Below are 24,335 nucleotides of genomic sequence, written 5' to 3'. Positions count from 1 at the left end.
GCAAGTGCACATGCAAGTGATTTCATGAGAAATGTCGGCCAGAACAAAGTAATACTTCAGTGCTGTTTACATTTACCTGAACAAGAAGGTGGGCCCTTGGTTCTTGGTTTAACCATCCACAATTATTTCTATCATAGGATGTTCTAGCTAGAAGATAAGTCTGAGTTTATCCCCCCTGATTCAATTAGTGAACATATTTCCAAATCTGATATGGAATTAGTGACTGGTATGGTCCCAGACTCACCAACGCCCACAAACCACGTAGTCTGTGACTATGACTAAACCATGGTGTGTGTCCATTACTGGATGCTTCAGGACTGGGGTCGGTGTCGAGCTAAGTTCCTTTGGTGCTGAAAGGTTTTCCCACATCTGTCATTATATAAAGTATTGGGAACAAGTGACAAGAACTTCCCAGCTGTTATCAGGCAACTGAACCATCCTACCACAACCAGATAGCAGTGCTGAACTACTATCTGCCTCATCGGTGACCCTCAGACTATCCTTAATCGGAATTTGCTGGCTTTACCTTGCACTCAAAGTTATTCCCTTATCATGTATCTGTATACTGTAAATGGCTCGATTATAATCATGTATTGTTTTATCGCTGACTGGACAGCAGGCAACAAAAGCTTTTCACTGTAGCTCGGTACACGTTACAATAGACTAAACAGTAAACTTTGAAGGTAGAAGCTTGCCGCGTGGCAAGTGACCAGTTACCTTTTCTCCTTTCTGGAAGTCTATCCCGGGGGAATTCAGCTGTTCTAACTGTCCAGGGGGCCCGGGAGGACCTTGGAGCCCGAGGTCACCCTGGAAAAGAGCAAGATGAAATGATTAAACCGAACACAAGTTGAGGTTGCCATCCTACTACTTAACCCATCACACACAAACTGGACTGAACAGTGAACTAATATCCATCTTCTTCTTGCGTTTGAGGCAGCAGAGGTTATGTAACGGCCTCCAGGCGCTGTAGCCGGTTCAATGTGCTGTTGTCAAGGGCCGTGAGGTCTACCCCTCCACCAGGGGGGCGGAGGACAGCGCAGTGGAAAATGCCGTGCTGCTGGTCTGCTCCACACACGCAGGCTGCTGATGAATGCAGCCCCCAGCGATACATGTTGGCATTGAACCGGCCAAACCCTGTATGGAGCTGGTTCAGGGCGGACCACACTTTGCGGGGCAGGTCCAAGCTGCGTGGGGCTGTGGTGTTCGGTGCAACAGTGAATTGAGGAAGTCGCAAAGTTCTTAACCCAGCTGGCTCTCCATGCTCCCAGTGTGTTGAAACCGGAGCCACAAAACTAAGATCCAAATAACTGTGAACCAAATAATAATAATAATAATAAATTTTATTTATGGGCGCCTTTCAACAGTCTCAAGGACACCTTACAAAAATTTAGCAAGTAGAGGAAAAACATGTAAGCGGAATGAAATAAATAGTAGAGACATGACTAGTACACAAATTAAAGACAGAATTCAATTCAAAACAAAATATGAGGCAATTCAAGCACAGATGAAAAGGGAGGGGGACGTGGGGCTAAGGATAGGCAGAGGTGAAGAGATGGGTCTTGAGGCGGGGCTGGAAGATGGTGAGGGACACGGAATGGCGGATCAGTTGGGGGAGGGAGTTCCAGAGCCTGGGAGCTGCCCTGGAGAAGGCTCTGTCCCCAAAACTGCGGAGGTTGGATTTATGGATGGAGAGGAGTACAAATGTATTGGTGCCAATGACAGAAGGTCACAATTGATAATGGAGAAAGTTAACAGATTAAAATTGTGCTTACCTTCTCCCCTTTAGGTCCTTGGAAATTCAAACCCATGTTCCCCTGTGGTGAAAAGGAAGAAGAAGGAAGACTTGTGAGTCTAACTGTGCTGAGTGATAAGACAGTCTAAAGGAGAAAACTACCTTCAACCACCTTACCTTCTGTCCAGCTGAGCCAGGAGGACCAGGCTGACCCTAGAATAGATGGAGCAATTGGACAATGAATGATTGCAACATGATTCAGCCCCACACCTGTTCTAAAAAGCAGGTGTTTTAAAACAGAAACGAGCTAGCCCCTTATGTGACAAGACTAATAATGGTGAGTTGCCAGGTCAGAGTCCCTCTTTTGTCTTTCCCAACAACTCCTAAGTCTACGTCAATGGAGGTGGTAAGCAAGCTGGGAATAACTCAATCATTCTCACCACAGCAATTTGGCTGTTTCTACAGCAACTAAACCTAAGCGCGCAAAAACTTAATATTTGGTCCCAACTGCTCCCCAACCTTTTCATCTGCTACAGAATTCTAATAACACTCAGTTCTTAAACATAGAAACATAGAAATTAGGTGCAGGAGTAGGCCATTCAGCCCTTCGAGCCTACACTGCCGTTCAATATGATCATGGCTGATCATCCAACTCAGTATCCCGTACCTGCCTTCTCTCCATACCCCATGATCCCCTTAGCCACAAGGGCCACATCTAACTCCCTCTTAAATATAGCCAATGAACTGGCCTCAACTACCCTCTGTGGCAGAGAGTTCCAGAGATTCACCACTCTCTGTGTGAAAAAAGTTCTTCTCATCTCGGTTTTAAAGGATTTCCCCCTTATCCTTAAACTGTGACCCCTTGTCCTGGACTTCCCTAACATCGGGAACAATCTTCCTGCATCTAGCCTGTCCAACCCCTTAAGAATTTTGTAAGTTTCTATAAGATCCCCTCTCAATCTCCTAAATTCTAGAGAGTATAAACCAAGTCTATCCAGTCTTTCTTCATAAGACAGTCCTGACATCCCAGGAATCAGTCTGGTGAACCGTCTCTGCACTCCCTCTATGGCAATAATGTCCTTCCTCAGATTTGGAGACCAAAACTGTACGCACTACTCCAGGTGTGGTCTCACCAAGACCCTGTACAACTGCAGTAGAACCTCCCTGCTCCTATACTCAAATCCTTTTGCAATGAAAGCTAACACACCATTCGCTTTCTTTACCGCCTGCTGCACCTGCATGCCTACCTTCAATGACTGGTGTACCATGACACCCAGGTCTCGCTGCATCTCCCCCTTTCCCAATCGGCCATCAGTTAAAACTCCAGTCTGATGTATTTTACAAAGCCACAATGTAGGTTTACTGATAGGTGCACTTGATTTGATTTCTGCCCTTTTAATCCTTGACATTCCAAAACCAAACGAGTGCAATTCTAGCACAACTCCTGCTGTCACCATGACATTGGTTCCATGGATGAAGTTTTGAGAAGAGTAAGCCATCAACGTACCGGTTGTCCTGCTGGGCCAAATGGACCTGTTGGACCTGATGGCCCTAAAGGACCATGGGGACCCTGTGAAAGACAAACTTTTGTTAGCTTTGTATATCTATCTATCTATCTATCTATCTATCTATCTATCTATCTATCTATCTATCTATCTATCTATCTATCTATCTATCTATCTATCTATCTATCTACCTATCTATCTATCTATCTATCTATCTATTTTATTTATCTATATAATATTAAAACTCTGTGGCTGCTGATGCTGGCTGTGTTTCTGCCTGACTTGTGGTTGCCAGCCTGTGGGTGCCAGCCTTTGATTTGTTGCTACGCCAACACCAGACCCACAAACGCCCAGAAATTTTTCCATTTCGGTAGAGATTTCACTTTTAATTTCACGTATACACTCCTGATTAAATCTTGTCGTGTTTATGTACACATTTTAAATAAAATCCTTCTCTCCCCCCCCACCCCCCCACCCCCCACTCACTCACTTTGTTGCCTCCTGTTGGCCCAACGGGTCTGCACTTGGTCTAGTATCTATTAAAACTGTGTGGCTGCCGGCTGGCTGTGTGTGTTTCTGCCTAACTTGTGGCTGCCAGCCTTTGATTCATTGCTACACAAACACCCGACCCAGAAACGCCCTGATTTTTTCCATTTCGGTAGAGATTTCATTTTTCATTCCAAGTATCTACTCCTCATTAAATGTTGTCGTGTTTATGTACATGCTCTCCGCCCCCTTCCCACTCACTCATTATGTCGCCTCCTGCTGGCTAGCGACCATAACGGCTGCTGGCGCCCGCATCTCGCCTCAAAGACGCCATTTAAAAACAGCCACTCTGCTGATTCCTGAGCCGCTTGAGTTGGAGGACCACGTCTCCCGTGGGGGCTACGGGTAAAGAACGGCTGTGTTGGGGGAGCAGACCCAACGGGTCTGCACTTGGTCTAGTATATAATAAACTTGCCATTTAAAACACCAATCCATCAGACTGAACAAGTCTGTTGGATTGGTCTGAAGAAGGATCTCGACCCGAAACGTCGCCAATTCCTTCTCTTCATAGATGCTGCCTCACCCGCTGAGTTACTCCAGCATTTTGTGCCTACCGACTGAACAAGTTCATGAGTATTGTCATCAAAGTCAGACTTACTACTGATTTAATGCAGTGCAAAATTGCCTCTAATTTACTGTTAGGACAGTAAATTGGTTGGTTGGTTGAGGGGACAGACACAGTGGAAGATGCCTCTTGCTTAGCAATTCCCTAACATTGGATGTGGACAGAAAGGGGAGAGAAGGTCTGGGAACCCATGTACACGATGACAGATGCAGATTGCAAGGGTAGATAGTGGGGGAGGCTAAGTCAAGAGGCCCATGTTAAATTTGGTAGGCTTTGATGGGATGGAATGGAGTCAACTTGGAACAGCAACAACCCTATGGGAATATCGGTGACACAGTGAAAGCTGTATACTGGCCACTGTGGCTACAGAACACCACAATCTACTGTACATTATTGCAGTAACTCCAAGCAGGAAATGAGCAGATAGAATTGGAGGCAAGCTGCTAATGTCCTTGAGCAAGGCAATGGGAAGGATCTGCATCTGGTCAGAGGAGGCTGTGCACAGTCTCCAGCACTCAAGCAAGTTCTGGGGGAAGGGTTGGAAGGTCTCAAGATTGCTGAGGCATAGATGTGCACTTTGGGATGAGGCTTTCTCATGGTCCCACAGGATGAAGAATGGATTTGAAGGTCGTCCACTTTGTGTCATTCCTGTCACTGACCCCATCCTGCTGTGATGGCGACATCAGCATCCTGAATCAGCCACCACCCATGCACAAACTCATGGCAATTTGCAGCAGCCAATGAACCTGCCAAGTTGCATATCTTTGCAAAGTGAGAGGAAATCAGAGACTGGAAAAGATCACCGTGAGAATATGCAAATTCCACAGAGACGGCACTGGAGGTTGTGATGGAACTTGTGTTGATGGAGCTGAGAGGAAACGCTCCCACTTAGCTGTGACTCCAAGATTATTTTATGTCCTGCGATTTCCAAGCCAGACCTGACATTAGAAGCTGCCCACTTCACCATTTAGGTTCAGGTCTATTAGTGTGACGTGTGAAATTGTCAGTGAATAATGTTGTTTTGCAAACTATTCAAACAGATCAGAAAATATTATATAGAAATACAATCATGTCAAACTCAAGTACTATAGATCAAAATGCAGAAAATTGTGTACCAGTTCCATTAATACATTGGACATGGAGTTCAGCGTTGTCTAAGGGCATCAATTGCACATATATTATACAGAAAAGCAGATGCACTAAGGGGACAAGTAGTTGTACATCATAGTTTTTACCGATGAGGTTTTAACTGGTTGCTCTGGTGTCAGTTGAGAATTGCATCTTGCTGAGAACATTTCATAATGACTGCAAAATTCACACACAGGCAAACTCAATGCTCGCATTTATATCAAGAGGGCTGGAATATAAAAACAGAGATGTAATGCTGAGGCTGGCCAGGCCACATTTGGAGTGCTGTCAGCAAATTTGGGCCCCATATCTGAGGAAGGATGTGCTGGCTCTGGAGAGGGTCCAGAGGAGGTTTACAAGAATGATCCCAGGAATGAGTGGGTTAGCAAATGATGAGCGTTTGACAGCACTGGGCCTGTACTCACTGGAGTTTAGAAGGTTGAGGGGGGGACCCCATTGAAACTTACTGAATAATGAAAGGCATAGATAGAAGTGGATGTGGAAAGGATGTTTCCACTGGTGGGAGAGTCTAGGACTAGAGATCATAGCCTCAGAATTAAAGGGAGCATTTTTAGAAAGGAGGTGAAGTGGGACTTCTTTGTTAAGCGGGTAGTTCATCTGTGGAACTCATTGTGGAACACAGAGGGATGTGGACACCATCAGCGGATATTTTTGATGCAGAGATAGATAGATTCTTAATTAGAACGAGTGTCAAAGGTTATGGGGAGAAGGCAGGAAAATGGGATTAGGAGGCAGAGATCAGCCACGGTTTAATGGCGGAGTGGTCTCGATGGCCTAATTCTGTTTCTATTACTTGTGAATGTGAACTTGTGACTTGCAAATCACACTGTAAATACTAATGTGTTTACCTCAACATGAAATCAATCCTTAATATTTTGGGCCTGAATGAGTAAAGAATCTTTGCCCAACCTTGTCCAATAGTTTAAACACATGTATATGCACAATCAACATATGCTTACACATGCGCATGTATATACACACCCAAACACACATACACACACGTGTACACATACACACACCCACACCCATACCCACACGCACGCATGCACACAAATGCACACAGACATGCGCATGTATGTACACACCCAAACACATACACACACATGTTTACACATACACACACGCACGCACATGCACAGACATGCGCATGTATATACACACCCACACACACATACACACATGTGTACACATACATACCCACACCCACACATGCACTCACGCACATGCACACAGACATGCACATGTATATACACACACAAACACACATACACACACATGTGTACACATACACACCCACACCCACACATGCATGCACACACACACATGCACACAGACATGCGCATGTATATACACACACAAACACCCATACACACACATGTGTACACATACACACCCACACATGTGTACACATACACACCCACACATGCATGCACGCACACACATGCACAGACATGCGCATGTATATACACACCCAAACACACACCACACACCCACACCCACACATGCACCCACGCACATACATGCACCCAGACATGCGCATGTATATACATACCCAAACACACATATACACACATGTGTACATGTACATACATGCCAAAACCCATACCCACACACGCGCACATGCATACACACATGTGCGCTCACACACACACATGCACACAAACATACACACACACGTGCACACACACAGTATCAATCAGTGTTGGATATTTTTCTAAGGAATCAGGGAAGCTGCTTTGATACTTACCGGTAACCCTGGTAGACCGGGCGGTCCTGGATCTCCTTTCTGAGTCGGATACCGTGGTGATATCACCTCACCTGGGTCACCCTAACGTGGACGGAAATAAAGAGGTAAAAATGAATTACAATCCAAATGCGCAAACTAACGTTGTGTAGGGATGGACGACATGAGAGCTTCAACCTTACCTTGATCCCTGGATTCCCAGGAGAACCCTGAAAAATAAAAATCAACATATGCTCACAGAATGGAAAAGTGCGTGCAACCAGTAGATCAGTTCTCTCCGCAGTTGCTGCAGCAATACACTGACAAGATGGAGTAGTGACAATCATAGCCAACAACTGCAGGCATTATGCCTTTATCAAGCTCTCTTTCCCGTCCAGGTTTGGCCTTGTTCTGCTGCTCACGTTCCTCCCTAACTGAGTAATTGTGTAGGTTTCGTATGTTGGCCACAACGCCACCTGGGAAATGTAATTATTTGACCCCCAAGGATAACTTGGGGCAGAGATGGGGAGCCAGGGGAGGTGGCTTTCAGTCTCATTCCCTTCAATGTCTCTTTGGAGAGTCCTTGACTGCGAGCATGAACTGAGAGCCTGAACTGTGAGCATGAATGACACCACAGCCAATTTCATTTGCGAGTTTCATTATCCTCAACATAACTCACACATACACAATCTCCTCAGTGGCATTGGGTAGCCATTAGTAGCGACTCTGACTGCTTCTTATTCCCCCTATCTCTAGTTAAGACATTGGGATGGGATAATGCCGGACAACAGGATTGGGATAACGCCTGTACCTTGCAATCATTCACTGAACAAAGTTACCAGTACCATTTAATTCAGTTTAGAGATATTGTTTGGGAACAGGCTCTTTGGCCCACCAAGTCCGTGCCGCCCACTGGCCCACTGGCACTAACACTATCCTACACACTAGGGACAATTTACAATTCTTACCGAAGCCAACTAACCTACATCTGTACATCTTTGGAGTGCGGGAGGAAATCGGAGTACCCAGGGAAAAACCCAGGCAGATCACGGGGAGAAGGTACGAACTCCCCACGGATAGCACCCCTAGTCAGGATCTAACCCAGGTCCCTGGTGCTGTAAGGCAGCAACTCTACCACTGCACCACTGTGCCACCCGTCATCTTTATGGGCAGTGTCAAATATAGAGGCCACAAGCAAGGGACAAGTAGTCTTAGTATCACCCGCAACAGCTGGAGGACCGGTTGCAAGTAGTCTATGAATTAGAGAGCAAGGAAGTACATTTTGGAGAGGAAAATATATGGAATCCAGAATTCTTCTGGCCACGATAAAGTTTAAAAATTTTTACAGAAATGAGGGAAACAGATTAAATGTTCAAGCCAATGAACTTTCATCAGACATGATGAAAGGTCATCAACTTAAAACATTAACTTTGTTCCTCCCTCCACAGCGGCTGCCTGACCAGCTGTATATTTTGACACGTAACAGGTCCATCTGCTGGTGACAAACTCCAAGACAAAGGGCACACTAGTGCCCTGTTGAGACACAGATTCAAGGTTTATTCACCTTTTCATGCATGAGTTGGGAGAGCATTCCCTGAAACAGTATTCCACATTAATCTCCACAGTGAAAAATCAAAGACAACCTCACAGGGGGCAAGACTCTGAGAAGTGCTTAATTCAGTCACCAAATGAAACAACCTGTCGAAACATGTCTGAAGAAGGGTCCCAAACCATAACGTCACCTATTCCTTTACTCCAGAGATGCTGCCTGTCCCGCTGAGTTACTCCAGCTTTTTGTGTCTATCTTCCAGTTTAAACCAGCATCAACAGTTCCTTCCGACACAAACCATTCTCTGCAACCGATTATCTCTTGAACCCACCATTGTAGATACAGATAATGTACAGTTGTAGATGAAGAGCGACATAGCAAACGATTTGAATAAAAAAATAATAAGTGTCCGGGGGGGGGGGGGGGGGGGGGGGGGGGGGGGGGGGGGGGGGTGTAGGGGGGGGGGGAGTAACACAAAGGTAAGATAGACACAAAACGTTGGAGTAACTCAGCAGGACAGGCAGCATCGCTGGAGAGAAGGAATGATGACGTTTCGGGTCGAGACCCTTCTTCAGAAAATATACATTGACAGTTCATAGAAATCTAAGTTTTATTAAACATTAGGCAAAAGGAAATGGATGATTTTTAGACAGGCGATACAGCTCCCCAAGGGATCAGGGCCGGTGCTCCTAGCCCAATTTAGTTTATTATTGGCACGTGTACCAAGGTACAGTGGGTTTGAGAGAATGCAGGAGGAGTGGAGGGTGGTATCAGCGCAATGGAGACATAAGGAACTGCAGATGCTAGAATCCTGAGCAAAACAGAGTGCTGGAGGAACTCAAGCGGGTCAGTCAGCATGTGTGGGGGGAAGGGACAGGTGACGTTTCGGGTCGAGACCTATCTTCAGACCAGAGTTTTGGAGTGGTGGTGGGCTTCAGTTTGCCAACCACAATTCTCCCGCTGCAGCTTGGATATGCCATGTACAGGCTCAGTGTGCACCAAATGGGGCAAGGTGTACCCAGTTGAATATGGTATGGTATTTATTTGTCACATGTACCGAGGTACAGTGAAATTCACTTTTGTATACAGTTCAGTACAAGTCTCACTATACATAAACACTTAGATACTGTACATATTAGATTAGCAACTCAATGTGTAGGAAGGAACTGCAGATTCTGGTTTAAACCGAAGATAGACACGGAAAGCTGGAGTAACTCAGCGGGACAGGTAGCATCGGTGGAGAGAAGGGATGGGTGACGTTTCGGGTCGAGACCCTTCTTCAGACAATATACATTCACACTGTTCCTATTTCATCTCACTTTGTCATCCACTCCTTACACACAGAGGCCAATCAACCTCAAACTCATACATCTTTTGAGGTGGGAGGAGCCCATGTGGTCACAGGGAGAATGGGTCCACATGCTTAGCATCTTAGGTCAGGTTCAACCGGGGTCTCTGGCGCTCTACCAGCTGGGCCACTGTGCTGCTCTTTGGCCAATACTTGGCCAATGTTCTATACATCAGGGTACACAGCATTGTGGCCAGAACCAATAGCAATGAACAGGCAGAAAAAGAGCTGAGCCCTTGAGCGGTTATTAATCGTGGCGTCATTCCTGTTGCTTCCTTACCGGAGCACCAGCTGATCCGGGATGGCCAGATCCTCCAGGATAGCCTCGATCTCCCTGTGTGGGAGAAATAAATGTGTTATCATGCTGGAAAATAGGCGTATAAATGGTAATAAAGGGGAAGAGGTAGAGGCAGAGATGGACTCACCTTGGTTCCGTTACAACCGGGTATACCATGTGGGCCGATGGGACCATCATGTCCCGGTAACCCCTGCAACAGGAAAATAGGATTTACGTTAAATAAATGGCATGAAAGAAAAAACATTTTCCACCTCTCATCATTTTTGTTCAATATGGGGATTTATTGTCGATTGACAGAAAGCAGAGGAACAACCTCAGCATGAAGGAAGATACACTCACAACATTTAACAAGCATCTACACAGAGACTTAAAATCCCAAGGGGATAGAAGGCTCAGGGCCGTGTTGGTAAATGGGACTGGTGTGGATGGGTATTTGATAGGTTGCTTATGTTTCTGGATCCGTTTCTGTGCTGTACAATTCTAATTAAGACCATGTACTAGGTGTGTATGTGTGGGCACATGTGGCACATACGGAATTACCCGCTGCAATACCGAAGTTCACCAGGAGTGGACAGAGCCACTCCTCGAAATGGTAGCCAGCCACAGGACCTCTGCTCAGTCCGCCTGAACCTACCTGATCTCCCAGTTGCTAAACACTTTAACACCCCCTCCCATCCCCACACTAACCTCCTCCACCGTCAGTGAGGCCCACCACAAATTAGAAACATAGAAACATAGAAACATAGAAATTAGGTGCAGGAGTAGGCCATTCGGCCCTTCGAGCCTGCACCGCCATTCAATATGATCATGGCTGATCATCCAACTCAGTATCCCGTACCTGCCTTCTCTCCATACCCTCTGATCCCCTTAGCAACAAGGGCCACATCTAACTCCCTCTTAAATATAGCCAATGAACTGGCCTCAACTACCTTCTGTGGCAGAGAGTTCCAGAGATTCACCACTCTCTGTGTGAAAAAAGTTCTTCTCATCTCGGTTTTAAAGGATTTCCCCCTTATCCTTAAGCTGTGACCCCCTTGTCCTGGACTTCCCCAACATCGGGAGCAATCTTCCTGCATCTAGCCTGTCCAACCCCTTAAGAATTTTGTAAGTAATTGGAGGAACAGCACCTTATATTTTGCTTGGGCAGCTTACACCCCAGGGGCATGAACATTGACTTCTCTAACTTCAAGTAATCCTTGCGTTCCCTCTCTCTCCATCTCTCCCCCTTCCTAGTTCTCCGACCAGTCTGACTGTCCTTCTGATTAAATCCTATCTCTGTATGCTTCGTTGTCACCTGCCCCCAGCTAACAATGATCTGTTCTACATTTTCCTTGACCGTCCTCCCACCCCTTTGATGTCTCATCCTCACACCTTACACTTCCTTGTCTCTGTGTCGCCCTCTCCCCTGACACTCACTCTGGAGAGGGGTCTCGACCCAAAAGGCATGCATGCCCTGCTGAGTTACTCCAGCAATTTGTGTCCATCACAGGAGGGCAGTGGTCGAGAGAGCAGAGGCAACCAGATGGAGAGCCTAGGTCACGGAGGGGAGAGTCGTCCATGGTAGGGCGAACATGACAAGTGGCATGACCATCTTGCCCAATGGAAGGGGCAGGTTCTCCAGTGGAGGGGGGGTAGGGTCAAGGAGGAGGGTGGAGGCAATCAAATAGAGGGGGTGTCATCCGGTGGATGGGGAGAATCTGAAGGCCAAAGACATCTGCTGGAAGCTTGCTGCCAACCAGCAGGAGAGTTAGTGGCCCCGGTAGATTATGGGTGTCACCAGAAGAGGGGTGGAGTTACTTCAAGAAGGGGACTTCAACACAGTGGCCTTTGGTCCATTGAGGCCATGCCCAAACCATGAGCGGAATAGATCGGCTCGATGCGTAGGGTATCTTGCCCAGAGTAAGTGAATCGAGGACCAGTGGACATCAGTTTAAGGTGAAGGGGAAAATATTTAGCAGGAATCTGAGGGGTAACTTGCACAGAAACGGTGGTGGGTGCATGGCTGGGACAAGCTGCCAGAGGAGGTAGTTGAGGCAGGGACTATCCCAACTTTTAAGAAGCAGTTAGGCAGCTACACGGATAGGACAGGCTTGGAGGGATATGGACCAAACACAGACAGGTGGGGCTAGTGCAGCTGGTGCATGTTGGCCGGTGTGGGCAAGATGGGCCGAAGGGCCTGTTTCCATGCTGTATCACTCAATGACTCTAGGACACATAGTCACACTGGTTCTATCTTGTCCCATTATCTCATCCATTCCCTCAGATGTGGAGCAATTTTTCAGAGGCTAATTAACCTACAAATCCACACCTCTTTGTGTTGCCGGAGGAAAGGGGAGTCCACAGTGGAAACCCATGTGGCCACAGGGACAACCTGCAAACTCCACACAGACAGCTCCCGAGGTCAGGATCGAACCGGGTCTCTGCCGTTGTGCGGTAGCACATGCCTGGTGTTGCAGGGTCAACCATGTAGGGTGGGATTCTGAATGGTTTAATATATAAACCATGGACTGCCCTGGGGCAATGCTGTCCATTCCACAACACAGATGACCATCCAGACAGTGCCTCTCTCTCATTATCTACCAGGGCACCCTTCAGCCGCACTTCCATGCTCTTGGGCCCTGTTTCACAAAATAATTATCATGAGTTTCAACGTATTAGTAATTTTCCTGGTGCCTTACAGTGCCGGGGATCCAGATTCAATCCTGATTTGCCTGTACGGATTTTCCCTTTGCCCTTTGGGTGTTGCCCTTGAACACTAAAAAACATTTGCATGTAAAAGAGTACGCTTGGGGATAGAGAGACATAGAGAGGGCAAAGACATCAGACATGGAAGCAACCACGATTAAATCAATGTGTCTGATGGAACTGCAGATGTTGGTTTAATACAAAGGTAGACACAAACTGCTGGAGTAAATCAGTGGGACAGGCAGCATCTCTGGCAGCCTCAGTCTGAAGAAGGATCTCGATCCGAAACTTCTCTCCAGAGCTGCTGCCTGCCCCGCTGAGTTACTCCAGCGTTTATGATTAAATCAATGTTCAATTTACCAAACTGTTCCCATCTGTAAAACACGGATGGCTCGATGTTGACTTTGCAAAACTGACATTCATTTTAACAATAATTGGGAAAATACGATGTCAGGAGACTTCTGCCTGAGATTTGTGAAGTGGTGCATACTTACTGGAACACCAGGTGTGCCGGGAAAACCAGGGATCCCAGGAGGGCCCTGTCAAACATGAAGCAAAGACAAGGTCAACATGAACAATGTTTGTCAGCGGCACTTTACCAATCTGTTGCAAGAAGCACACGACTAGCTGGGAGCACCCAATCCATCTGCATACTGTGATTCATTCATTGAATTGATTGTAAGATACAGCATGGAACAGGCTCTTCGGTCCACTAAGTTCATGTTCATAACTGATAGAAGCAGAATTAGGCCATTCGGCCCATCAAGTATACTCTACCATCCAATCATGGCTGATCCAATTCTCCCACTCAACCCCATTCTCCTGCCTTCTCCCCGTATCCCCGACACTAAGTTCACGCTAACCATTGATTAACAGTTCACTCTACTGTGTTAGAACACTTCAAGTTCAAGTTCAAGTGAGTTTATTGTCATGTGTCCCTGTATAGGACAATGACATTCTTGCTTTGCTTCAGCATACAGAACATAGTAGGCATTTACTACAAAACAGATAAATGTGTCCATATACCATAATATAAATATATACACACATGAATAAATAAACTGATAAAGTGCAAATAACAGAAAGTGGTTATTAATAATCAGAGTTTTGTCCGAGCCAGGTTTAATAGCCTGATGGCTGTGGGGAAGTAGCTATTCCTGAACCTGGTTGTTGCAGTCTTCAAGCTCCTGTACCTTCTACCTGAAGGTAGCAGGGAGATGAGTGTGTGGCCAGGATGGTGTGGGTCCTTGCTGATTCTGCCAGCCTTTTTGAGGCAGCGACTGTGATAAATCCCCTTGATGGAAGGAAGGTTAGAGCCGATGATGGACTGGGCAGTCCATTCACTCCCTGCCCACTAGGGGCAATTTACAGAGTCCACTTTAACCTACAATCCCACATGTCTTTGGAAGGTAGGAGGAAACCAGACCACCCAGTGGCAACCCAGGGGGCCAGAGGAAGGACACGTGAATTCCACACAGACAGCACGGTCAGGATCGAACCCGGGTCTCCTGTGCATAACTCTATCAGTGGTGTGATTGTACTGCCATGGTATGTTAGATGGCTGTCAGTACTGGCATGGATGGCTGATGGTACTGCACTTGTTCTAGATCCTCATCCCATTCATCTGAACCCTGACTATTGCTCCGACAGCTTGTTTAAACCTGTAGCATCCCGATACAATCTTCCGTCACTTACTCGTAGTCCTTTGGGGCCTGGGAACCCATGTGGTCCGGTGTCACCCTAAGAAGAAAGAAAAGAAAATGAGTGCTCTTTCCAAGTCCAACAGTTTGATAGAAAACATAAGAAAAAGCAGAGAACATATGCCCTGAGCTTGCTTCCCCCACTCAATAATTGCCCTGCCTTATCCCTGCAGCCAGCAATCCCCTTTATTGTCCAAGATCTATCACATTTGTGGTTTTGGTGGATGGTTAGGGGAAGCCATGGGTTGCAACATCAATTGACTTTAGGGGAAGTCATAGATTGTAACACCAATGGCAGCAACGCATTGTCACGCTGCAGTACCGCTCTGACTTTGTGGAAAAGAAGACATTCTTTCACATCTCCAACCTTAGCCCTGAGATCATGCCCTTAGACCCAAAGTTCTCAATTGGAGAAATCCTCATGGCCTCCACTATTCAAAGACCACTGAAGTATCCCAATCCGGGATGTCATCTCTACATTCTCTCCACAGGTGCTGCCTGACCCGTTAAATTCCTCTAGAACTTCGGCTTTAGTTAGAACCTTTGCTTTCTTCAAAACTATTAGCCTTTAGCTGCAGAGTCTGTTGTTTTCCAATTGCTCAGTGGTAGAGATACTAATGAACACATCCTTTCCTCTGTCACGTTCACTGACTAGTTAGAATAACCTAACTGGTTCAGCATCTTGAAGTCAGAAGGGGAATATCCTCTCAGTCACTGTACAGTGACGTACTCTGGTAGCGGATGCTGAGTAGGCTCTGGGCTAGTCCAGGAGTCAGTGACACTTGGAACCTGACCTCTGCCTGCTGACACAAAGCCTCAAAGGGCTGGCAGGATGTTTGGAGCCAACACCAATTCATAGAAACATAGAAACATAGAAAATAGGTGCAGGAGGAGGCCATTCAGCCATTTGAGCCAGCACCGCCATTCATTGTGATCATGGTTATTCGTTCCCAATCAATAACCCGTGCCTGCCTTCTCCCCATATCCCTTGATTCCACTAGCCCCTAGAGCTCTATCTAACTCTCTCTTAAATCCATCCAACGATTTGGCCTCCATTGCCCTCTGTGGTAGGGAATTCCATAAATTCACAACTCTCTGGGTGAAAACATTTTTTCTCACCTCAGTCTTAAATGGCCTCCCCTTTATTCTAAGACTGTGGCCCCGGGTTCTGGACTCGCCCAACATTGGGAACATTTTTCCTGCATCTAGCTTGTCCAGCCCTTTCATAATTTTATATGTTTCTATAAGATTCCCCCTCATCCTTCTAAACTGCAGTGAATATAAGCCTAGTCTTTTCAATCTTACCTCATATGACAGTCCCGCCATCTCCAGGGATCAATCTAGTGAACCTACACTGCACTGCCTCAATCACAAGGATGTCCTTCCTCAAATTAAGAGACCAAAACTGTACACAATACTCCAGATGTGGTCCCACCAGAGGCCTATACAACTACAGAAGAACCTCTATACTCCTATAGTGAAATCCTCTTGTTATGAAGGCCAATACTCCATTAGCTTTCTTCACTGCCTGCTGTACCTGCATGACAACTTTCAGTGACTGGCGTACAAGGACATCCAGGTCTCGCTGCACCTCCCCTTTACCTAACCTAACCCTATTGAGATAATAATATGCCCCCTTGTTTTTGCTGCCAAAGTGGGTAACCTCACATTTATCTACATTATACTGCAACTAGAGCGGGAAATGAGGCAAACACACGAGAACACAGCTCAGCGGTTCAGTTTAGTTTGGAGATACAGCACGGAAACAGGCCCTTCGGCCCACCGAGTCCACACCGACAAGCGATCCCAACACATTAACACTTCACTATGCACACTGGGGACAATTTACATTTATACCAAGCCAATTAACCTACAGACGTGCACGTCTTTGGAGTGTGCGTTGAAACCGAAGATCTCGGAGAAAACCTGCGCAAGTCACGGGGAGAACGTACAAAGCGTACTGATAGCACTCATAGTCAGGATCGAACCGGGCCTCTGGCGCTGTAAGACAGCAACTCTACCGCTATGCCCTAGCAAACGCGTGAATAATTTATTTTAAGTAAAAATAATTTCAAAAAGATATCACAAACACTTGTTGTTTCAAATGCTTTCTATCCCATGCACTGCAGACCCTCCTTCTGTGAAATCTATCAGCCCCACTCCAGTGTTTATGCTTTACCAGTTGAATCTGTGACCACTTCCCCAGTAGGCAGCAACTCCCAGCTGACGGCTTGCTGCAGGAAACACTCTTATGGGAAGGAAAGACTGGACCATGTTTTTAACACTGACTCCATTTTGAAATATAAGTTCAGTGTCTTCACAGGCTTGTAATTGGTTCCTTGAGTTGCCGATCATTGAGGTGATGAAGTCACATTGTATTCTTTCCTACCTTAATTCCTCTTGTTCCAGGAGGGCCCTCGGGGCCTGGGAACCCGGGCAAGCCTATGTGACCCTCCAGTCCCGGCAGGCCTCTCACACCCTGCATGGCCAGAAATTAAACACCTTCAGCATAAAATACACATACTAGCTGCACAATGAAAGCCGAAGCACAAAAGATCAAATGCATAACAAGTACTGCTTGGGTATCTTAATCAGAATTCCTCCATGTATCTGAAACCTGTTCTCTCATTACAATATGTAGGAAGAAGCAACTCCATCAAATGCATGACATTTTCAGGTCTTTTCTGGGAAGAGGTACAGGAGCATTGGCTGCAAAACCAGCAGGATGCTCCTCAGCTTCTTCCCACAGGCTATAAGACTGCTAAATGGACTTTGCCCCCTGCCAAGTATCGCGCACAAACCCCCACACTGCAGCAGAGCCACTGTTGTGCCGCTGCCGGTCGGAACGCCTGTTGAATGTTTAGTAGAGTGTTAAATTTGTTCATGATACATGTATTTTTTTTATTTCTATTTATTTTTCATGCACACTGAATGGACACTGGTTGAGCAATGTTTTTTGTTTCCTCTGGGTATGCGAATACTCAGGAAATGACAATAAAGATATACAATACAAGTACTGCTTGGTATCTTAATCAGAATTCCTCCATGTATCTGAAACCTGTTCTCTCATTACAATATGTAGGAAGCAAATGAAAATGTTGGTTTCAGGACTTTTCTGTCCTGGGCCTCCTCCATTGTCAGAGTGAGGCCCAGTGCAAATTGGAGGAACAGCACCTCATATTTCACCGGGGGAGCTTGCACCCCAGCGGTATGAACATTGACTTCTCTAACTTCAAGTAATCCTTGCATCTCCTCTCTCTCCATCCCTCCCCCACCCGTGGTACCAGCTTCAAAGTCGTCTTGTTGAGTCTCATTGTCTGTAACCCGTTTTCACCCAGCCCACAGCTAACAATGGCCTGCTTCCTTTATCATTGTTACTTTTTTGCATATCTTTCATTCATTTGTTCTGTATCTCTCTACATCGCCATCTATATCTCTCGTTTCCCTTTCCCGTGACCCTCAGTCTGAAGAAGGGTCTCGACCCGAAATGTCACCTATTCCTTTTGAATAGCACCAAGAGATGTTGCCTGACTTGCTGAGGGGCTTCAGATTTTTGTATCTCATTGCAATCCTGCCTGTGGCTTATGTTGCAACCGGGCTGGGATTTTGGGGGCAGGGTGGTGTTGAGGTATTCGAGACTTGCTGCTGGTAGATCAGTACAGATGTGCATGTAAGCACCAGTGCCAACAGTACAGGGTCGTGCTGCAGTGCTGCCGTGCATCTGTGGAAGAGAACTGGAGGATTCAAGGAATTTTCACTGTGTGTGAGAAGTGGAAACATGGAATTGCAGATGCGTGTTTACAAAGAAAATGACACAAAGTGCTGTAGTAACTCAGCTGGCTTGGAGGCTCAGAGGGGATAGAGCCTTCTCTGTTGCTGCTCCGGCACTCTGGAACACCCTGCCGTTGCACATCAGACAGGCCCCCTCACTGTCCATCTTCAAATCCAGTGTTAAAACACATTTGTACTCCCTGGCTTTTGACCATGCCTGAAACTTTGCTTCTGTTTTTTGTGTTTTTGATGTTTCTTTATTTTACATGTCTTTTCCTACTATTTCTTTTTATTTTTATTTTTGGTGTGTATTATCTTTTTTGTCAATGATTAGTGATGTACAGCACTTTGTTGCAACTATGTTTGTTTTTAAAGTGCTCTATAAATAAAATTATTATTATTATTTATTATTATCCATGAGTGACAGAGGATTATAATCAGCTACTGGGAGTGGGGCCGTCATGATTGTGCTCCACATTGTTGGGAGTGTTGGCGAAGGTCGCGACCCAGTGAAGGGGTGGGAAGGGGGTAGATGGGGTTTACTACAGTGGCCACTGAATAATGTGGAGACTATAGTGCATCAGTCTGAAGGAGACACACGGTGAACTGAGTTTCATTCCAAAAACATAGTGATCAATTTGAGACAGGCCATTCAACATGTTGACTTGCACAGTGTCCAAGTCATGGATGTGCACTCAGTGTGGGGCATGTGGGGCAAGTGGGGCACTTGAAAAAGACCCGGTTACAAGTGTGAATGAATGATACTTTACTTTATTGTCATGTGTGACAAGTCCCAGTGAGATTCTTTGTTTTGCAAACTCAAGGTATGCAAAGAGTCACCACATAAAGGGCATCAACAAAGTTACAAGTTTTCCATTTTAACACAAACCAAACTTGGTCGGGCAGGTCCTCTGCAAGCTATGGTGAAGCAGTCCTCGCATGCGATGCAACGGGCTGTTTCCAGATGGGTGGCCTGTGCTGTTCATGGCCACGGACGCACAAATTAACGGGGTGGACAAGGTGCCCCCGTGCACCTTACAGAACATCTGCACACATCCAGGGACATCAGTAGCATGTACACGGAGGGCCTGGAAGTAATTTTGTGACCATTGTGGAACATTCCACATTTGAAGTTTTGATAAAAAATTCCTTTGCAAAAAACAATCCATCTCTTTGTGAAAGAGTTTCTCAGTCAAAATAGTTGTGGACATTTCTGTTGATTACCATTGTAACAGGGCCACCTTGTGGAGCCTGCAGGTACTGTAACATCTTGTTACGTGAGGAAGGGAACTTCTATTTTTCTTTCAACCTCCAGACAGCTTTCAAAGTGGGAAATGGCTGTCGATTGGACTATGCATAGTGAAGGGTCTTTGATGGGGAGATTGGATTATACACATAGTGGAGCGGTCTGACGAAGGGTCTCAACCCGAAGCGTCACCTATTCCTTTTCTCCAGAGATGCTGCCTGACCCACAGAGTTACTCCAGTTCTTTTGTGTCAATCTTGGGTTAAATAGTTATAATTGTATAAAATATATACATGAAGAGCTGGAGTACCTCAGCGGCTCAGGCAGCATCTCTGGTGGACCTGAACAGGTGACGTTTCGGATCAGGACCCATCTTCAGACTGATCGGAGTGTATCCACCTGTCACTCGCCTGGCTTTGTCCTACCTCCTCCTCTCCTCCAGATTTCACCCCCTATTACAATCACGTTGTACAAGGGTCCTGACCCAGAGGTCTGCCCACCAATCTGTTCCACCACTGAGTTACTCCAGCACATTGTGTCCTGTTTTGTAAACTAGAATCTGCAGTCCCTGGTGTCTATGGATATATTTATGTGTGGTGCATAATACAATTTTAGTTAAAAAAAAACAGGAAAATCTGGGACCAAGATGTATAGGGTCGGTGATTTTTGTTCCAGATCCTCCGCATGTTGGCTGTTTGAGGAATGTGAAAAGGTTGATTGCCAAGCAAAGAATGACCAAACTCTACCTTCATGTGTTTGGATCACATGTCACCTGGGGGATAAAACAGACCCCACATGGACAAGACAAAATGCAGATGCTGGTTTAAACTGAATGCAAAATGTTGGAGTAACTCAGCGGGATAGACAGCATCTCTGGAGAGAAGGAATGGGTGACATTTCCGAAGAAGGGTCTCGACCTGAAACATTACCTATTCCTTTTCTCCAGAGATGCTGACTGCCCTGCTGAGTTACTCCAGCTTTTTGTGTCTATACTCACACGGACAAGGTGGTCTTCAAGGGCCTCATGGGGTCTGATTTGTCACTCGAGGCTCCAGAGGTCTCTCCATACCAAACTTTCACCCATTGCAGTGGACATCCCCACAGGTCTCAAATCCTTCAGACTGGTTATGCTTCACATCCCATTACTGATGTGTCCACCCGCACCACAATCCTATAATTCACCCATATTGATTTCCGATCTAACCTTCTGTTAACCAAGCTCTCACTATTCAGCATCTCCCAGATCAATACTGAATCCCAACCCACCCAACACTCTGCTGGTGGCTGAAGATGTCCTGGTTGGGTTGCTCCTGGGCCTGGCCAAGCTGGCCATCCGCGAGTCACGGCGCCAGACGGCGGAGGGCTCTACCCGAGCCAGCTGCCTGCCCCTTTTCCGGGGTTACGTCCGTGCCCGGGGGGGATTAGAAAGGGAATACGCCCTGTCTGTGGGCACCCTGAGGGAGTTCCGGGACCGCTGGGCTCCGCAGGGTGTTGAATGTGTCCTCAATAAGGATTGTATCATAATTGTATAATAGTTTATTATGGATATATGTATGTATTGTATTTATGGTGGTGGGTTCTGGCTTGTTTTATTGTAGTGTAAATATTATTTTTTAATAATTGAATACATTTTTTGATTTAAAAGATAAAAAAAAAATAAAAAAAGCTCTGCTGGTCCAATCTCATCCCCACAGGCCTCCTTATCACAGATCTACCTCACAATCACCACCAATCCTATCCTTGGCGGATCACGTAAACAAAATAACTTTCAGTTCACAAAAGTGCTCGCTTCTGTTGCATCCGACACCTCGAGTCGGATGCTCCACAAAATCTTGTGGTAGGAAGGTATTTGTGAGAACGGTTTGAAACATAGTGCTCTGTAAACAATATCATATATTGTAAATTATAGAAAAAAAATTCAGTGTGTGTAGGCGTATATATATATATATACATATATTATATAAACATATACATACACACTCATACAAGCTGTAAAGGGCAGAGAAGACTTACGAGGATGTTGACAGCACAAAAAAGGTCTGAGTTACAGGGACAGGTTGAGCAGGTTGGGACTCTATTCCTTGGAGCGCAGGAGGATGAGGGGTGATCTTTTCGAGGTGTATAATATCATGAGAGGTGTAGATCGGGTAGATGCACAGAATCTCTTGCCCAGAGTAGGTGAATCGAGGACGAGGACATACCCTTATTTTGCTCTGGTATTTTATTTCATTCACATGTTTAAACTGTAATGTTTTATTCTTAATGTTTAATGTTTTATGGGTCATTCTTACTTGTTACTGTATGTCGTGTTGTTACTTGCGAGCGGAGCATCAAGGCAAATTCCTTGTATGTGAATACTTGGCCAATAAACATATTCATTCATTCATTCATTCATTCATTCATAGGTTCAAGGATGAAGGGGAAAAGATTTAATAGGAATCTGAGGTGTAACCTTTTTCACACAAAGGGTGGTGGGTGTATGGAACAAGCTGCTAGAGGAGGTAGTTGAGGCTAGGACTATCCCAACATTTAAGAAAAAGTTAGACATGTACATGGATATAACAGGTTTGGAGGGATATGGGCCAAACTCAGGCAGATGTGACTAGTGAAGCTGGGACATGGCTATTGTGGGCAAGTTGGTCTGAAGGGCCTGTTTCTATGCTGTTTCACTCTGTGACTCTATGACATACATATATACACATACATACACATACACATAAAACCAAACCATAATAGTGCAAAATGACAAAACCAATGCCCTCATGTCTATGTAGTTCAGAGTTTGTTTGGAGGTTGTGGTGTTCAATAGCCTAATGCCTGTCGGGACGAAGATTTTCCTGAAGCTGCACGTTACAATATGCAGGCTCCTGAGGGTTTAGCATGTTTAGCGGTATTTCTCTCCTTCCTATGGCCCAACAGCGGCTATCTCTTCATTTGGTGCTTCACAGTAGTAGGTGTGGGGATGGGGCCATCAGTCAGGGATCAATTCTGGTGGTGAGGGTCACCTGGGGAAATGTATGCATCGATAGAAATACGATTCACCATTGGGAGGGTCCTGGCCAGAGTTTCTGGAGAATCACGTTTCACACAGAAACTGTTGCAATCCTTTTCCACTCGGACTGGGATCTTATTGGAATCATTGATGCAGCAGGATGTAGTGTCAGGTCAGACTGGGAGATGAGTTGCAAGGGGTTATTCATGAGGAATCACCGACAAAATAGTTTGAATCTTGAGGCGCAGAGTGTAAGGAGTAAAAACATACCTTGTCACCTTTCACTCCACTGCAGTCACAGCCTGATCCCGTCGAGCAGCCATGACAAGCCTGCAACAAAGTACAGAGAGTTTATTAGTCAATAACTCCACCAAAGGGTTGCTGTGGAATGATATAATTAATCGATGCTTCAATGTGCAGGAAGGAACTGCAGATGCTGGTTTAAACTGAAGGTAGACACAAAAAGCTGGAGTATCTCCGTGGGTCAGACAGCATCTCTGGAGAAAAGGAATAGGTGATGTTTTGGGTCGAGACTCTTCTTCTGACCGTTCAGTCTCAAGATGGGCCCTGACCCGAAATGTCACCTATTCCTTCTCTCCAGAGATGCTGCCTGACCCTCCGAGTTACTCCAGCTTTTTGTGCCTATCAATGATTCAATGTAAGTTCACACTGATCACAAGTCTTCACATTATGCAAGGCATATTCTGCTGGGATAATCAGATTTTAAACCTGTCTTTAAAGCTGTGCCCTCTATCCGGTCTGTCTATCCAGATATGGGGAGAAAGCAGGAGCATAATACTGAATTCCGATGATCAGTCATGACCATATTCAATGCCGGTGCTGTCTCGAAGGGCCGAATGGCCTACTCCTGCACCTATTTTCTATTTTCTATGTCCAAACTCTCTCTGTAGCTGGTAACCCGCACAATCCATGCAATGTTCTGGTAAACCTCCCCTGCACCCTATCCAAAGCCGTGTCCATACCGCTGGCTTGTAAGTTATGGTAAGAGCTTCAGCTTTGGACACTGAGGTAAATGCATGAACTTGCGCCATCTGCTGGACAGTGCAGCACTGCAAGTTTACAGCCTTTCCACACACTTTTGTTTTAAAACTTCCACTGCAGATTGACAAAGATGAGACCCTTTTACACCTTGTCCTCCAGCATTGTGACTCATCACAGATCAGCACACAAGCCAAAGGCTTTCCTACCATCACAAGCTGGGCCGATAGATCAAAGGTTCACAGAATGTGTAGGAAGGAACTGCAGGTGCTGGTTTACACCAAAGATAGACACTAAATGCTGGAGTAACTCAGTGGGTCAGGCAGCATCTCTGGAGAGAAGGAATGACCGATGTTTCGGGCTGAAACGTTGCCTATTTCATTCGCTCCATAGATGCTGCTGCACCTGCTGAGTTACTCCAGCACTTTTGTCTACCTTCTATTCTCCAGCATCTGCAGTTCCTTCTTGAACACTTACTTTCCCTCTCCCTCCGTCCCTCCCCCACCCTAGTTCTACAACTAGTTTCAC

At 45.9% G+C, this 24,335-nt stretch overlaps 1 protein-coding gene across 2 annotated transcripts in view; it reads right to left on the bottom strand.

Moving 5' to 3' along the window:
* Positions 1–24,335, bottom strand: part of col4a5 (collagen, type IV, alpha 5 (Alport syndrome)) — a 258,803-nt gene that overhangs the window by 139,188 nt on the left and 95,280 nt on the right. For both annotated transcript variants that reach the window (XM_055644118.1, XM_055644117.1), the window contains 12 exons: positions 23,079–23,138; positions 17,190–17,279; positions 14,796–14,840; positions 13,595–13,639; positions 10,543–10,605; positions 10,398–10,451; positions 7,424–7,450; positions 7,245–7,325; positions 3,240–3,302; positions 1,910–1,945; positions 1,773–1,814; positions 718–807 (listed from right to left, as the gene is read on the bottom strand). In XM_055644118.1, the coding sequence (XP_055500093.1) occupies positions 718–807; positions 1,773–1,814; positions 1,910–1,945; positions 3,240–3,302; positions 7,245–7,325; positions 7,424–7,450; positions 10,398–10,451; positions 10,543–10,605; positions 13,595–13,639; positions 14,796–14,840; positions 17,190–17,279; positions 23,079–23,138 (696 nt within the window). The remainder of the gene's footprint in view (positions 1–717; positions 808–1,772; positions 1,815–1,909; positions 1,946–3,239; positions 3,303–7,244; positions 7,326–7,423; positions 7,451–10,397; positions 10,452–10,542; positions 10,606–13,594; positions 13,640–14,795; positions 14,841–17,189; positions 17,280–23,078; positions 23,139–24,335) is intronic.

The sequence above is a fragment of the Leucoraja erinacea genome, chromosome 12 (assembly GCF_028641065.1).
Source record: "Leucoraja erinacea ecotype New England chromosome 12, Leri_hhj_1, whole genome shotgun sequence".
In the NCBI taxonomy this organism is placed as follows: domain Eukaryota; kingdom Metazoa; phylum Chordata; class Chondrichthyes; order Rajiformes; family Rajidae; genus Leucoraja; species Leucoraja erinaceus.
The sequence above is the reverse complement of the archived record's forward strand: the minus strand, read 5'-3'. Positions and strand labels throughout refer to the sequence as shown.